Raw genomic sequence first — 16,929 nt, 5'->3', positions numbered from 1 at the left:
TCACTTCTCTCTGCCTCAGTTCCCTCATCTGCAAAATGGGGATTAAGACCGTGGGACACGGACTGTGGTCCAACCTTTATTATCTTCTCCTTATCCCACCGTTTAGCGCAGTGTCTGGCACATAGTAGGTGCTTAACAAATACTATTTAAAAAAGTGAGACAACAATGGATTAAATGAAAAAGATCCCATGAACTTGACAACCATCCTACTCAGAACCCCAGCCAAGTCGTCCGTTAGCGGATCGGAGCAGACATCTGGCCGGAGGAGAGAGGAGAGTGGGGGCGGAGGGAGGGTAATGAACACATTACCCCAAAAGTTCTCCACATGAGAACTTTTAAGGGTTATGAGGAAGGTCCCCGAGGCTGTTGTCATTCCATTCTAGAAACTTTAGGGGAATGATTAGGAGTGAAAGAGGCAGACTTGGTCTCTCTGATCATGTCACTCACTCCAGGTTCTTGTTCTTCCTTAGCTGTTTGCCCTCTGAAATTCTGATTATTGAACTGGTACTCGGAGCTTAACTTTCATCATCGCTAAGAACAAACAAATCACATCCTTAGTCCCTTTAATGGTATTTAAGCAGCTAGGGGACAACAATATCAGTCCTTCCCTCACAAATGTTCATCAGTGCACAGGCCCCCCCCACCCCACCCAAGTCACACTCTCTCTCTCTCACTCACTCACACAACCTACATTGTGTTTCGTTGCCATTTCTCTTCCTTGTTCCCTGGTGATTTTTCGTAAGTGCATCAGATCAACTTTATTGGCCACCAAGATCATCGGAAAGGACTCCCTGGGAAAGAAAAAGAAAGAATCACCACAAAATGAAGATGTCTTAAATGCAGATGGATGAGGAATAGTTCCAACCCCAGTTACTCCCACTAACCATTCCTCCAGTCAGGCAAACAGTCAACAGCTTCTCCCACGGCCGATTTGGTTCTCTTTACCACCCTAAGTAGAACGAGCAACGGCAAAGCAATACAGAAAGCAATTTTCGCATCCCAATTTGATCGCCATTCTCTCGTGCTTAATAGTGATGGTACTTATTAAGCATTTATTATATGCCAAGCACTGTACCAATTGTTGGGATAGGTACAAGAGAATCAGTGTCCCACACTGGGCTCACAGTCTTAACCCTCATTTTCCAGGGGAGGGAACTGAGGCACAGATAAGTTAAGTGACTTGCCCAAGGGCACCTGGCAGACGAGTGGAGGAACGGGGATTAGAAACCAGGTCCTCCTGACTCTCAGGCCCAAGCTCTACCCAACAGGCCACACTGCTTCTTGTTGTTCTTCTACCCATTTCATGAGCAGATTCCTCAGTATTGCAACTGCTGCCAAATGTTGCCATTATTTTACTACTTTGAGGTTTGTGTAGCTGGTGAAAGGTTAGTAGAGTCCTAAAGGTGGTATCTGTTAAGTGCTCACTATGTTCTAGTAACTGTAATCAATCAGTCAATGGTATATATTGTGGTATATATATACACAATGGTATATATATATATATATATATATATATATATATATATATAATGGTATATATATCCTGTATATATGTATATATGTTTGTACATATTTATTACTCTATTTATTTATTTATTTATTTATTTTACTTGTACATATCTATCCTATTTATTTTATTTTGTTAGTATGTTTGGTTTTGTTCTCTGTCTCCCCCTTTTAGACTGTGAGCCCACTGTTGGGTAGGGACTGTCTCTATATGTTGCCAATTTGTACTTCCCAAGCGCTTGGTACAGTGCTCTGCACATAGTAAGCACTCAATAAATACGATTGATGATGATGATGATGATGATATATTCAGGCTTACTGTATGCAGAGTACTGTTCTAAGTGCTTAATGGTTCAATCTCTCATCCTATCCCGACTGGATTACTGCATCAGCCTCCTTTCTGATCTCCCATCCTCCTGTCTCTTCCCGCTTCAGTCTATACTTCACTCTGCTGCCCGGATTATCTTTCTACAGAAACACTCTGGGCATGTCACTCCCCTCCTCAAAAATCTCCAGTGGTTGCCTATCAACCTTCACATGAAGCAAAAACTCCTCACCCTCGGCTTCAAAGTTCTCCATCACCTTGCCCCCCTCCTACCTCACCTCCCTTCTCTCCTTCTCCAGCCCAGCCCGCACACTCTGCTCCTCTGATGCTAACCTCCTCACTGTGCCTCGTTCTCACCTGTCCTGCCATCAGCCCCTGGCCCAGTGACTTGCCTAGAGTAAGTGCTCACTAAATGCCAATGATTGTTTCATTGATTGATTGCAATCACATCACTGAAAGGCAGTGTGGCCTAGCGGAAAAAGCACAAGTCTGGGAATCAGCGCTTAGAACAGTGCCTGACACATAGTAAGTACGTAACAGACACTATAAAACCAAAAAAATGCCAGGACATCTGGGTTCTAATCCTAGTTTTGTCACTTGCCTGCTCTGTGACCTTGGGAAAGTCACTTAACCTCTTTGTGCCTCAGTTTCCTCTTCTGTACAATGGGGATCAAATGCCCGTTCTTCCTCCCCTTAAGCCTGTGAAATCCATGTGGGCAGGCACTATGTCTCCTCTGATTATCTTGAATCTACCCTAGTGCCTGGAACACAGAAAACACTTAACGAATATTATTATCATTATTATTATCACCATCATCATCATAATTAATAATACTACTCATACTAATGATGGCATTTATTAAGTGCTTACTGTGTGCGAAGCACTGTTCTAAGTGCTGGGGTGGATACAAGGTGATCAGGTTGTCCCACGCGGGGCTCACAGTCTTCATCCCCATTTTACAGATGAGGTGACTGAGGCCCAGAGAAGTTAAGTGACTTGCTCAAAGCCACACAGCTGACAAGTGGTGGAGCCGGGATTTGAACCCATGACCCCAGAGCCTGGGCTCTTTCCACTGAGCCACGCTGCTTCTCTAATTATCATTCTTCTAATCTCCACACCTGGTATCTTAGTGCCATTTCAGAACTAAGCGCTTAAACTTGTGCAACACCCCTGACACATTCATGTGGATATTTTTTAACTACTCTGTTTCCTCCTGGTGAATATATTTTAGTGTTTATCTCCCCCATTCCCCTCTCAGGGTCACACCTGGAGAGTTCTGAATACTCTACCAGTCTCGGCTATGGGAGGGAGGGTCAAGCAGAGTCCTACCCATTCCATTCCTAGCTTGGACAGTAGCTAGTGAGTGGAAGGCGATCGGCTACAAGTCAAAACTCACCTGTAGTCGAGGGTGGGGACTCATGTTTATAATAATAATAATAATAATGATGGCATTTATTAAGCCCTTACTACATGCAAAGCACTGTTCTAAGCGCTGGGGAAGATACAAGGTGATCAGGTTGTCCCACGGGGGACTCACAGTCTTAATCCCCATTTTACAGATGAGGGAACTGAGGCACAGAGAAGTTAAGTGACTTGCCCAAAGTCACACGGCTGACAATTGGTGTTTACTGCACAGAAGGAGGCAAGGGTAAACCACTTCCGTATTTTGACCAAGAAAACTCCATGGATCCACCGCCAGAACGACTGCAGATGGAGGTGGTGCGTTCTAGGAGAGACGTGTCCATGGCTTCGCTATGGACCGAAAACGACTCGATTGCATAAGACATTTTATTTTATTTGTCCATATTTACTCCATTTATTTTCTTTTGTTAATAAGTTTTGTTTTGTTCTCTGTCTCCCCCTTCTAGACTGTGAGCCCACTGTTGGGTAGGGACTGTCTCTATATGTTGCCAACTTGTACTTCCCAAGCGCTTAGTACAGTGCTCTGCACACAGTAAGCGCTCAATAAATACGATTGAATGAATGAATAAGACAAGACTTCCCCAGTAGATTTTATGGTCCTCAAGGGCAGGAATTGTGTATCCATACTCTACTGTGCTCTCCCCCAGGACTTCCTCAGCCTACAGCAGGTGATCAAGAAAAACCCCACTAATTGATTGATAGCTTGACTGAACGGATTTGGGTAGGGCAGTGACAATACTGCTGATGTCAACATTTTTGAACAGAAGCCTGAATGAAAATGCCAGGAATCACGGCAGAGTTTGCAGGGAGAGGAGTAGTAGTAGTAGTAGTAGTAGTAGTAGTAGCAGTAGCAGTAGCAGTAGTAGTAGTAGTAGTAGTAGTGGTGAAGCAGCGTGGCTCAATGGAAAGAGCCCGGGCTTTGGAGTCAGAGGTCATGGGTTCAAATCCCGGCTCCGCCAGTTGTCAGCTGTGTGACTTTGGGCAAGTCACTTAACCTCTCTGTGCCTCAGTTACCTCATCTGTAAAATGGGGATTAAGACTATGAGCCCCCTGTGGGACAACCTGGACTGTGAGCCCACTGTTGGGTAGGGACCGTCTCTATATGTTGCTAACTTGTACTTCCCAAGAGCTTAGTACAGTGCTCTGCACACAGTAAGCGCTCAATAAATACGATTGAATGAATGAATGCCATTATTATTAGTAGTAGCAGAGTAGTGGAAGGAGCATGGGTTTTGGAGTCAGAGGTCGTGGTTTCAAATCCCAGCTCTGCCAATTGTCTGCTGTGTGACTTTGGGCAAGTCACTTAACTTCTCTGTGCCTCAGTTGCCTCATCTGTAAAATGGGGATGATGACTGTGAGCCCCCCATGGGACAACCTGGTCACCTTGTAACATCCCCGGCGCTTAGAACAGTGCTTTGCACATAGTAAGTGCTTAATAAATGCCATTATTATGATCATTATTATTAGTAGTAGCAGCAGCAGTAGTAGTGGTAGTTATAAAGTAGCAGAAGTAACGGTAGAGTAGCAGAAGTAATAGTCATGGTAGCAGTAGAAGTAGGAGTAGTAGTTGCAGTAGTAGTACTACTACTAGTAGTAGAGTAGTAGTAACAAGTCATTTAACTTCTCTGTGCCTCAGCTACCTCATCTGTAAAATGGGGATGGAGACTGTGAACACCATGTGGGACAGGGACTGTGTGCAACCTGATTACCTTGTAACTACCCTAGCACTTAGAAAAGTGCTAGGGTAATAAATGCCATTATTAATAGTAGCAGCAGTCAGTAAGCCAATCATATTTATTGAGTGCTTACTGTGTACTATACTAAGTGCTTGGGAGAGTACAACAGACATATTCCCTGCCTTCTTCCTTCCTTCAATCGTATTTATTGAGTGCTTACTGTGTGCAGAGCACTGTACTAAGAGTTTGGGAAGTACAAGTTGGCAACATATAGAGACGGTCCCTACCCAACAGTGGGCTCACAGTCTAGAAGGGGGAGACAGAGAACAAAACATATTAACAAAATCAAATAAATAGAATATGTACAAGTAAAATCAATAAATTAATAGAGTAATAAATATGTAAAAACATATATACATATATACAGGTGCTGTGGGGAAAGGAAGGAGGTAAGGCGGGGAGGATGGAGAGGGGGAGGAGGTGGAGAGGAAGGAGGGGGCTCAGTCTGGGAAGGCCTCCTGGAGGAGGTGAGCTCTCAGTAGGGCCTTGAAGCCCACAATGAGCTTACAGTCTACAGGCTGTGTCCAACCTGATAAGCCTGTATCTACCCCAGCGGTTAGTATAGTTCCTGGCACACAGCAACAGCACTTGTGTATATATGCACATATTTATTATTCTATTTATTTTATTAATGATGTGTATATTTCTGTACTTCTATTTATTTATAATGATGCTATTGATGCCTGCTTACTTGTTTTAATGTCTGTCTCCCCCCTTAAACACTGTAAGCCCGTTGTTGGGTAAGGCTTGTCTATATTTGTTGCTGAATGCACTTTCCAAGCTCTTAGTATAGTGCTCTGGAGGCAGTAAGCGCTCAACAAATGCGACTGAATGAATGAATGAATGAAAGTGCTCCGCACGCAGTAAGCGCTCAATACATACAATTGAATGAATGAACGAATAAAGTAGTAGGGGTAATGGAATAGTAGCCGTGATAACAGTAATAGTAGGAGTAGTCGGAGTAATATTAGAGGCAGTAGCAGTAGTAGCAGCAGCAGTAGGGTGGTAAGAGTTTTAGTAATGATAGCAGTAATAGCAGTAAAAGTAGTGGTCGTTGTAATACTATTAGAGGTAGTAGCAGTTGTAGTGTAGTAGATAGTAATGATAGTACAATGCAGGGCACTGTACTAAGCTTTCGATAATAAGTGCAATAGAAGTACGAGACCCATTCCCTGCCCATAAGAAGCTGATACTCTTAAGAGTGAGGCGATAAGAGCCCGTTGTTAGGTAGGGATTGTCTCCATTCATTCATTCAATCGTATTTATTGAGCGCTTACTGTGTGCAGAGCACTGTACTAAGCGCTTGGGAAGTACAAGTTGGCAACATATAGAGACGGTCCCTACCCAACAGCGGGCTCACAGGCTAGAAGGGGGAGACAGACAACAAAACAAACCATATCAACAAAATAAAATAAATAGAACAAATATGTACAAATAAAATAGAGTAATAAATACGCACAAACATATATACATATATACAAGTGCTGTGGGGAGGGGAAGGAGGTAAGTTGGGGGGGATGGGGAGGGGGAGGAGGGGAAGAGGAAGGAAGGGGCTCAGTCTGGGAAGTCCTCCTGGAGGAGGTGAGCTCTCAGTAGGGCTTTGAAGGGAGGAAGAGAGCTAGCTTGGTGGTTGTGCAGAGGGTGGGCATTCCAGGCCCGGGGGATGACGTGGGCCGGGGGTCGATGGCGGGACAGGCGAGAACGAGGCACGGTGAGATGATTAGCGGCAGAGGAGCGGAGGGTGCAGGCTGGGCTGGAGAAGGAGAGAAGGGAGGTGAGGTAGGAGGGGGCGAAGGGATGGACAGCCTTGAAGCCAAGGGTGAGGAATTTGTTGCCAAATTGTACTTTCCAAGCGTTTAGTACAGTGCTCTGCTCTTAGTAAGTGCTCAATAAATACCACTGAATGAATAAATGAATGGGAAGAGCACAGTTCTAGAAGTCAAAGGACTTGGTTTGTACTCCCAGCTCTGCCACTTATTGATAAGAAGCAGTGTAGCCCAAATGGATAAAGCGCGCGAACCTGGAAGTCAGAAGGACCCGTATTCTAGTCCTTGCCCCGCCACTTGTTTGTTGTGTGACCTTGGGCAAGTCACTTAACTTCTGTGTGCCTCAGTTTCATCATCTATTAAATGGTGATTCAACGCTTGTTATCCCTCCTACTTAGACCAAGAGCCCCAAGGTCCGATCTAATTAACTTGTATTCATTCCAGAGCTTAGAACTGTGCTTGACACACAGTAAGAGCTTGACAAATTAAATGATGATGATGATGAAGATGATGATAATAATAATAATAATAATAATACTGTATATTGACCTAACAGAGCTTAAGAAAGAAGCTCTGCTGAAGTCATCGTCAAGGACCATTGTTCCTCTGACTTTATATGCCCCTCTCCTGTGGCCCTGCGTGAGAGACAGATAAGCCTAAGACCTAAAGCACATCTTATGAACAGAAACACTTGGAAATCGCAAGTATTCCTTTTTTTTTCTGACATATTTTTCTCTTCAAATGTCTTGTTCATGCTGCTTGGTTCATGGTGAAGTGGCCTATTTTAGAACGAAGGCGTCTGTAAAGCACAGAAGGGCTTTATTGTCAGGGATGACGAGGACTTCACCAAATGGAAGGATTTACTTTTAGCCTCACAGGTGAAGAAACCAATTTAGAAGGAGCGACGCTTTTGGAATCAAACCAAGTTAAATCTGAACAACTTTTCATTCCCTGGGGCAATGGGGGCTGGGAATGCAGACAGGAAAAAATCTCTGAAATTGCAATTATGAAAATCAGAAAAAAAAACCCAGAAGTGAATTATCCCCAATTCTTTCAACCTTTAATGAAAATAATAATGGTAATAATAATGATGATGATGATAATAATAATAATAATAATAATGATAATAATAATGGTGCTTCTTAAGTGCTCATTTATGAGACAAGCACTGTACTAAGTGTTGAGGTAGACACACCAAGTTCATCAGATTGGACACAGTTCCTATGCCACAAGAGTTTGTAACAATCAATCAATCAAACATATAATCAATGATATTTATTGAGCGCTTACTGTGTGCAGAACACTGTACTAAGGGTTTGGGAGAGTACAAATAACAAAGCTGGTAGACATGTTCCCTGCCCATCATGGAGATCTAGAACAAGAGTCAGACATTAAAATAAATAAATACATTATGGTATTTACGTAAGTACGGTGGGGCTGAGGGTGGGGTGAATAGGGACGCAGCATGGCGTAGTAGAAGGTCCTGGGTTCTAATCCTGACTCCACCACTTATCTGCTGTGTGGCCTTGGGCAAATCACCTGACTTCTCTGTGCCTCAGTTACCTCATCTGTAAAATGGGGATTAAGACTGTGAGCCCTCTGCGGGACAGGGACTATGTCCAACCTAGAGAAGTAGCGTGGCTCAGTGGAAAAAGCACGGGCTTTGGAGTCAGAGGTCATGGGTTCAAATCCCCGCTCCGCCAATTGTCAGCTTTGTGACTTGGGCATGTCACTTCACTTCTCTGGGCCTCAGTTCCCTCATCTGTAAAATGGGGATTAAGATTGTGAGCCCCACGTGGGACAACCTGATCACCTTGTATCCACCCCAGCGCTTAGAACAGTGCTTTGCGTAAGCGCTTAACAAACACCAACCCCCCCCAAAAAAAAACCTGATTTGTTTGGTTGTGGGTTCTAATATCTGCTCCGCCACTTACCAGCTGTGTGACTTTGGGCAAATCCCTTAACTTCTCTGTGCCTCAGTTACCTCATCTATGGGTTCTAATATCTGCTCCGCCACTTATCAGCTGTGTGATTTTGGGCAAGTCCCTTAACTTCTCTGTGTCTCGGTTACCTCATCTGTAAAATAGGGATTAAGACTGTGAGTCCCATGTGGGACAACCTGATTACCTTGTATTAACCCTAGCACTTAGAACATAGTAAGCGCTTAACAAATACCATCATCACCATCATCAATAGCAGTGCTGAAAGGGTACAGATCCATGTGCATAGGTGACGCAGAAGTGGGAGGGATTTGGGGAAAAGAGGGCTTAAGGGGGAAAGCCCTCATTTATTCAATCGTATTTATTGTGTGCAGAGCACTGTACTAAGTGCTTGGGAAGTACAAATCGGCACCATATAGAGGCGGTCCCTGCCCAACAATGGGCTCACAGTCTAGAAGGGGGAGACAGACAACAAAACAAAACAATATGTGATTTTATTGACTCTCTGAAGGTGGGGAGAGTCTGTCATATATTGAGGAGGGAGCCCCAGCCCCAGGAGGATGTGGGCAATGGGATGGGAGAGAAATAGAAGAGATCACAGCCCAGTGAGTTAGCTGGCCCTGGAGGAGTGAAGTGCGCAGATCGGGTGGCAGTAGGAAATGAGGGAGGTAAGTCAGGACAGGTCAGCTCACTGGGCTTTAAAGCCGACGGCAAGTAGTTTCTGTTTGAAGTTAAGAGTTATGGGACAGGTGGTTAGCAGCAGTAACTGCTTAAACTGGTGGTTCTGTTGACAGACTTCTGGATTTGAATGCAGGTCCCCAGGGTCCTGAGAGCAAAGACGCCAATATTCAGGAGCAAACAGGTGTGAAGGCAGGCTGGGGTTGACAAGCAAAAAGACAGGCCTCGCTGCGGTATCAGACAGCCGCCCCTGCTCTCTCACCGGGGTTGGAGTGCAGGCAGAGGGGGAGCAGGGAGAGGGAAAATGAAGAAATGGTCATAAAAACAGCTTGGGAGTGAGTTCTTTGTGTTCCAGTTAGTGCTTCTACTTGTTTGGTTTTGTTGACTGTCTCCCCCTTCTAGACGTTGTTGGGTAGGGATTGTCTCTGTTGCACAACTGTATTTTCCAAGCGCTTACTACAGTGTTCTGCACACAGTAAGCACTCAATAAATACGATTGAATGAATGAATGAATGCTTGGCCGGCAGTGGTTCTGATGTTAGTGGTTATGATTTTGGAAAAAACGGATAAGTCTCTTAGCTGAGTTGCTGGGTATTTTTGGGTGTGGGTTTACTTTCTCGTGTTCTGTCACAGATCCGAGAATAATAATAATATGATTCACGTAATATCTGAGAGAGAGCTGCAGCAGGAGCAGCTGTTGGAGGAGGGGTCCAAGGAGAATCAACCAATTCATTGGATTTACTGAGCACTTACTGTGTGCAGAGCACAGTACTAAGCGGTTAGGAAAGTAAGAGAAGCAGCTTGGCTCAGTGGAAAGACCACGGGCTTGGGAGTCAGAGGTCATGGGTTCTAATCCCGGCTCTGCCATTTGTCAGCTGTGTGACTTTGGGCAAGTCATTTAACTTTTCTGTGCCTCAGCTTCCTCATCTGTAAAATGGGGATTAAGACTGTGAGCCCCACGTGGGACAACCTGATTACCTTGTATCCCCCAGCACTTAGAACAGTGCTTGGCACATAGTAAGTGCTTAATAAATACTATTATTATTATTATTACACTATAACACAGTTGGTAGACACTTTCCCTGCCCACGACAAATTTACAGTCTAGAGGAGAAGTGGCCATGAAGGGAATCAACCAATCAATCAATGGTTATTTATTGAGCGCTGACTGTGTGCACAGCACTGTACTAAGCACTTGGGAGAGTCCAACATTACAGAATTGGTAGATACATTCCCTATTCCCACAGGGAGCTTGCAAACTAGAGAAGGGAGGAACGAGATGAGGATGAGGTGAGTCCTCTGAAGTTTGGTCTCACAACTTTTCTAGGTTGGTCTTAGTCTTCCTCCTTGGTGCAGGGCTCAGAAACACCAGTTGCAAATCAGATTCTGGCTTCTTCTTGCCTTTGGTCTTTCAACCAGAAGCCTTTTTTCTGAGCCCCTTCCTTCTCTTTCTTTTTTGCCTGCTTCTTCTTTTCTCCCTGCTATTCCTTTTCTTCCCTCAAACATTCCTCTTTGGCGTTCCTTGTTCTTCCCCCTTCTGCTTCTTCCCGAGCAGCGACTGGACAGGGGTCTGGGCTGATCTGAGCCTGGTCGGGGCTGTTTGGGGGTGTCACGATCCCTTTGGCTAAATGACCCGAGGCCCAGGACCGAGTCCTGGGGTCCATGCCTGGTTGCGGAGGCAGCGGCAGTGGCGAGGGTTTGGTTTTCTAAATTGTACCTAGGTGACTGGAGGCAGCACCGCAAAGAATAAAGGGAGCAAGAAGAGTGCTCAATCTTGGCTGCACTGAAGCTTTGCTGACTTTCTTCCCCCTTCTAGACTGTAAGCCCAGTGAGGGCAGGGACTGTCTCTCTTTATTGCTGAATTGTACTTTCCAAGCAAAATTGTGCTTTCCCTGAACACAGTAAGCACTCACTAAATATGACTGAATGAACAAAAGTAATAGCAAGCAAAACGGATAAGTTTGAGTTTCAAATCCTTTCATTTCCCTTTCCAGGCTTATCCTTTTTTAAAAATGGTATCTGCTAAGCACTTACTCTGTGCCAAGCATGGCATTAAGCACTGGGGTAGATACGAACTAATCAGGTCAGACACAGTCCATGTCCCACATGGGGCTCACAGTCTTAATCCCCATTTTACAGATTCATTCATTCAATCGTATTTATTGAGCACTTGTGTGCAGAGCACTGTACTAAGCGCTTGGGAAGTACAAGTTGGCAACTTAGAGATGGTTCCTACCCAACAACGGGCTCACAGTCACAGCTCACACCCGACCTCGCCTCCCTCTCCTCTCTACCCAATCTTGATGATCAGATTACTGCTCTCAACTCTACCCTTTCTACTCAGCTAGACTCCCTCGCTCCCCTTTCCCTTCGCCGCTCTCGTACCACTAATCCACAGCCCTGGATCACTGCCACTGTCCGCCTCCTTTGCTCTTATGCTCGAGCTGCTGAATGCTGCTGGTGAAAGTCTAAACACCATGCCAACCTCGTTCACTTCAAGTTTACCCTTTCCTGCCTTAACTCAGCCCTCTCCTCTGCCAGACAAAACTATTTCTCCTCCCTTATTGACACCCATGCCCATCATCCCCATCAGCTCTTCCATACATTCAACTCCCTTCTCAGGCCCCCGGTTCCTCCCCCTCCTCCTTCCCTCACCCCAAACGATCTGGCCTCCTACTTCATTAATAAAATTAAATCCATCAGGTTTGACCTCCCCAAAGTCACTCCCCCCCTTCTCCAACCCCCCCGACTCTCAACACCCTCTGCTACTCTCCCATCCTTCCCAGCAGTGTCCTCAGAGGAGCTCTCCTCCCTCCTCTCAAGTGCTACTCCGGCCACCTGTGCTTCTGACCCCATTCCCCCTCATCTCATGAAATCTCTTGCTCCGTCCCTTCTCCCCTCCCTAACTTCCATCTTCAACCGCTCACTCTCCACTGGTTCCTTCCCCTCTGCCTTCAAACATGCCCATGTCTCTCCCATCCTAAAAACACCCTCTCTTGACCCCACCTCACCATCTAGTTATCGCCCCATCTCCCTCCTACCATTCCTTTCCAAACTCCTTGAACGAGTCATCTACACGCGCTGCCTCGAATTCCTCAACACCAACTCTCTCCTCGACCCCCTCCAGTCTGGCTTCCGTCCCCTACATTCCACAGAAACTGCCCTCTCAAAGGTCACCAATGACCTCCTGCTTGCCAAATCAAACGGCTCCTACTCTGTCCTAATCCTCCTCGACCTCTCGGCTGCCTTTGACACTGTGGACCACCCCCTTCTCCTCAACACACTATCCAACCTTGGTTTCACAGACTCCATCCTCTCCTGGTTCTCATCTCTCCGGTCGTTCATTCTCAGTCTCTTTTGCAGGCTCCTTCTCCCCCTCCCATCCCCTTACTGTGGGGGTTCCTCAAGGGTCAGTTCTTGGTCCCCTTCTGTTCTCAATCTACACTCACTCCCTTGGTGACCTCATTCGCTCCCACAGCTTCAACTATCATCTCTACGCTGATGACACCAAAATCTACATCTCTGCCCCTGCTCTCTCCCCCTCCCTCCAGGCTCGCATCTCCTCCTGCCTTCAGGACATCTCCATCTGGATGTCTGCCCACCACCTAAAACTCAACATGTCGAAGACTGAACTCCTTGTCTTCCCTCCCAAACCCTGCCCTCTCCCTGACTTTCCCATCACTGTTGACGGCACTACCATCCTTCCCATCTCACAAGCCCGCAAACTTGGTGTCATCCTCGACTCCGATCTCTCGTTCACGCCTCACATCCAAGCCGTCACCAAAACCTGCCGGTCTCAACTCCGCAACATTGCCAAGATCTGCCCTTTTCTCTCAATCCAAACCGCTACCCTGCTCGTTCAAGCTCTCATCCTATCCCGTCTGTACTACTGTATCAGTCTCCTTTCTGATCTCCCATCCTCCTGTCTCTCCCCACTTCAGTCCATACTTCACACCGCTGCCCGGATCGTCTTTGTCCAGAAACACTCTGGGCATGTTATCCCCTCCTCAAAAATCTCCAGTGGCTACCAATCAACCTATGCATCAGGCAGAAACTCCTCACCCTTGGTTTCAAGGCTGTCCATCACCTCGCCCCCTCCTACCTCACCTCCCTTCTCTCCTTCTCCAGCCCAGTCCGCACTCTCCGCTCCTCTGCAGCTAATCTCCTCACTGTGCCTCATTCTCACCGCCGTCCACCCCCGGCCCACATCATCCCCCGGGCCTGGAATGCCCTCCCTCTGCCCATCCGCCAAGCTAGCTCTCTTCCTCCCTTCAAGGCCCTACTGAGAGCTCACCTCTTCCAGGAGGCCTTCCCTGACTGAGCCCCCTCCTTCCTCTCCCCCTCCCCCCTTCCATTCCCCCCGCCTTACCTCCTTCCCTTCCCCACAGCACCTGTATATATGTATATATGTTTGTACGTATTTATTACTCTATTTATTGATTGATTTTACTTGTACATATCTATTCTATTTATTTTATTTTGTTAATATGTTTTGTTTTGTTCTCTGTCTCCCCATTCTAGACTGTGAGCCCGCTGTTGGGTAGGGACCGTCTCTATATGTTGTCAACTTGTACTTCCCAAGCGCTTAGTACAGTGCTCTGCACGCAGTAAGCGCTCAATAAATACAATTGATTGATTGATTGATTGATAGAAGGGGGAGACGGACAACAAAACAGAACATATGGACAGGTGTCAAGTGGTCAGAACAAATAGAATTAAAGCTAATGACTCTCCTCCTTTCGGTCCTTTGCTTACACTGTTTCTCTGGCCTCAAACTCTCTCCCCCACAAATCAGCCAGACCCCAGCTCTCCAATCCTCCCTCCTAAAATTTTGCTTCTCCAAGAAGCCTTCATTGATGAATTCACAACATCCTAAATTAATCGATCAGTGGTTACTTATTGTGTGCCTACTGTGAACAACTCCCTCCACACATCTGCCAAGCTACCTCTGTTCCTCCCTTCAAAGCACTACTGAGAGCTCACCTCAATCGATCAATCAATCATATTTATTGAGCGCTTACTATGTGCAGAGCACTGTACTAAGCGCTTGGGAAGTACAAACTGGCAACATATAGAGACAGTCCCTACCCAACATTGGGCTCACAGTCTAAAAGGGGGAGACAGAGAAAAAAAAACAAAACCAAACATACTAACAAAATAAAATAAATAGAATAGATATGTACAAGTAAAATAAATAAATAAATAGAGTAATAAATATGTACAAACATGTATACATATATACAGGCGCTGTGGGGAAGGGAAGGAGGTAAGATGGTTGGATGGAGAGGGGGACGAGGGGGAGAGGAAGGAAGGGGCTCAGTCTGGGAAGGCCTCCTGGAGGAGGTGAGCTCTCAGCAGGGCCTTGAAGGGAGGAAGAGAGCTAGCTTGGCGGATGGGCAGAGGGAGGGCATTCCAGGCCCGGGGGATGACGTGAGCCAGGGGTCGATGGCGGGACAGGCGAGAGCGAGGTATGGTGAGGAGATTAGCAGCAGAGGAGCGGAGGGTGCGGGCTGGGCTGGAGAAGGAGAGAAGGGAGGTGAGGTAGGAGGGGGCGAGGTGATGGACAGCCTTGAAGCCCAGGGTGAGGAGTTTCTGTCTGATGCGCAGATTGATTGGTAGCCACTGGAGATTATTGAGGAGGGGAGTAATATGCCCAGAGCGTTTCTGGACAAAGATAATCCGGGCAGCAGCATGAAGTATGGATTGAAGAGGAGAGAGATACGAGGATGGGAGATCAGAGAGAAGGCTGATGCAGTAGTCCAGACGGGACAGGATGAGCGCTTGAACAAGCAGGGTAGTGGTATGGATGGAGAGGAAAGGGCGGATCTTGGCAATGTTGCGGAGCTGGGACCGGCAGGTTTTGGTGACGGCTTGGATGTGAGGGGTGAATGAGAGAGCGGAGTCGAGGATGACACCAAGGTTGCGGGCTTGTGGGACGGGAAGGATGGTAGTGCCGTCAACAGAGATGGGAAAGTCAGGGAGAGGGCAAGGTCTGGGAGGGAAGACAAGGAGTTCAGTCTTCGACATGTTGAGCTTTAGGTGGTGGGCAGACATCCAGATGGAGATGTCCTGAAGGTAGGAGTAGATGCGAGCCTGGAGGGAGGGGGAGAGAGCAGGGGCAGAGATGTAGATCTGGGTGTCATCAGCGTAGAGATGATAATGGAAGCCGTGGGAGCGAATGAGGTCACCAAGGGAGTGCGTGTAGATTGAGAACAGAAGGGAACCAAGTACTGAACCTTGGGGAACCCCCACGGTAAGAGGATGGGAGGGGGAGGAGGAGCCTGCAAAAGAGACTGAGAAAGAGCGATCGGAGAGATAAGAGGAGAACCAGGAGAGGACGGAGTCTGTGAAGCCAAGGTCAGATAGCGTGTTGAGGAGAAGGGGGTGGTCCACAGTGCCGAAGGCAGCTGAGAGGTCAAGGAGGATTAGTATAGAGTATGAGCCGTTGGATTTGGCAAGCAAATCCTCCAAGAGGCCTTCCCAGACTGAGCCCCCTTTTTCCTCTCTTCCTCTCCATCCCCCGCCCTACCTCTCTCCCCTTCTCACAGCACCTGTACATGTCTGTACAGAATTATTACTCTATTCGCTTTACTTGTACATATTTACTATTCTATTTATTTTGTTAATGGTGTACATTTAGCTTTAATTCTATTTGTTCTGATGACTTGACACCTGTCCACATGTTTTCTTTTGTTGTCCGTCTCCCCCCTCTAGACTGTGAGCCCATTGTTGGGTAGGGACCGTCTCTACATGCTGCCAACTTGCACTGAGGGTACTAAGGCACTGATTTGCCCAAGGCCACACAGCAGAAGTTGCAGAGTCCCAGGCCTGTACTTTGTACATTAGGCTATGCTGCTTCTCTTCATCAGGTTGCCAGGAGGAGAGAAGAAACGAGAAGCCAGGGTGTCAAATAGATTGGAGAAATTGAGAGTCCCAAACTCTCCTCTCCACTAATATGGCTCATTGTGGTCTAGTTTGGGCTGTGTTCCTCTCTTCCCACTGAGAGAAAGGCAGCCCCCGTCTAGTTACGTTACTTGCAAGACACTTGTTTGAAACAACAACTCCAGTTTTCTGCTATGAGAGGTTAGGAACGTCAGACTGAAACCGGAGGGCGTATGAGAAAATGACTTAAGAAGCACAAGTGGAGAACGAAAAGCAAACAACACAGATGAAATGTCAGTATGAGTGGATTTTTAGAATTTCTTTTGTGTTTAGTTTTATCTCACGAGTTGAAGTTTATGCGATTCAGAGCTCAAGCCCCGGTGATTCAGAGACTTCACCCTCCGAAATCAGTTTTGATTTCCCTCTGACACAGCCGAATGTGTGGAAACCATGACCAGAGTCAGTTTTGCTTCAGAATTGATTCCCCCTGTTCCTTTTGCCGAAGCTAACAACGTCACAAAGGCATGTTCCTGTAAAGAACACCTTGGTTTTACCGGCATTTAAAAAATCCTAGAGGAGGATTTTAGCTTTATATGCTACCTTTCTCTAGGACTGGGAAAGGAATCTTGAAATTTGCCCTCTGGGGTGTAGGCTGAGTCCTGTAGCTAATCAG

The 16,929-nt window shown here is 46.5% G+C and overlaps 1 protein-coding gene and 1 non-coding gene across 2 annotated transcripts in view; one reads left to right on the top strand and one right to left on the bottom strand.

Annotated features, from left to right (window-relative positions):
- MRAS (muscle RAS oncogene homolog) overlaps positions 1-16,929 on the bottom strand; it is an 85,669-nt gene that overhangs the window by 17,591 nt on the left and 51,149 nt on the right. Inside the window, exon 3 of the mRNA XM_038746117.1 lies at positions 692-791. Within this exon, the coding sequence (XP_038602045.1) occupies positions 692-791 (100 nt within the window). The remainder of the gene's footprint in view (positions 1-691; positions 792-16,929) is intronic.
- On the top strand, positions 3,081-3,218 carry LOC119937936. Its single transcript, XR_005454292.1, has one exon. It is a non-coding gene; the product is annotated as a small nucleolar RNA SNORA7 (small nucleolar RNA).

Source organism: Tachyglossus aculeatus, chromosome 1, assembly GCF_015852505.1.
Source record: "Tachyglossus aculeatus isolate mTacAcu1 chromosome 1, mTacAcu1.pri, whole genome shotgun sequence".
Taxonomy (NCBI): Eukaryota; Metazoa; Chordata; class Mammalia; order Monotremata; family Tachyglossidae; genus Tachyglossus; species Tachyglossus aculeatus.
This window is presented reverse-complemented; position numbering and strand designations above follow the sequence as displayed.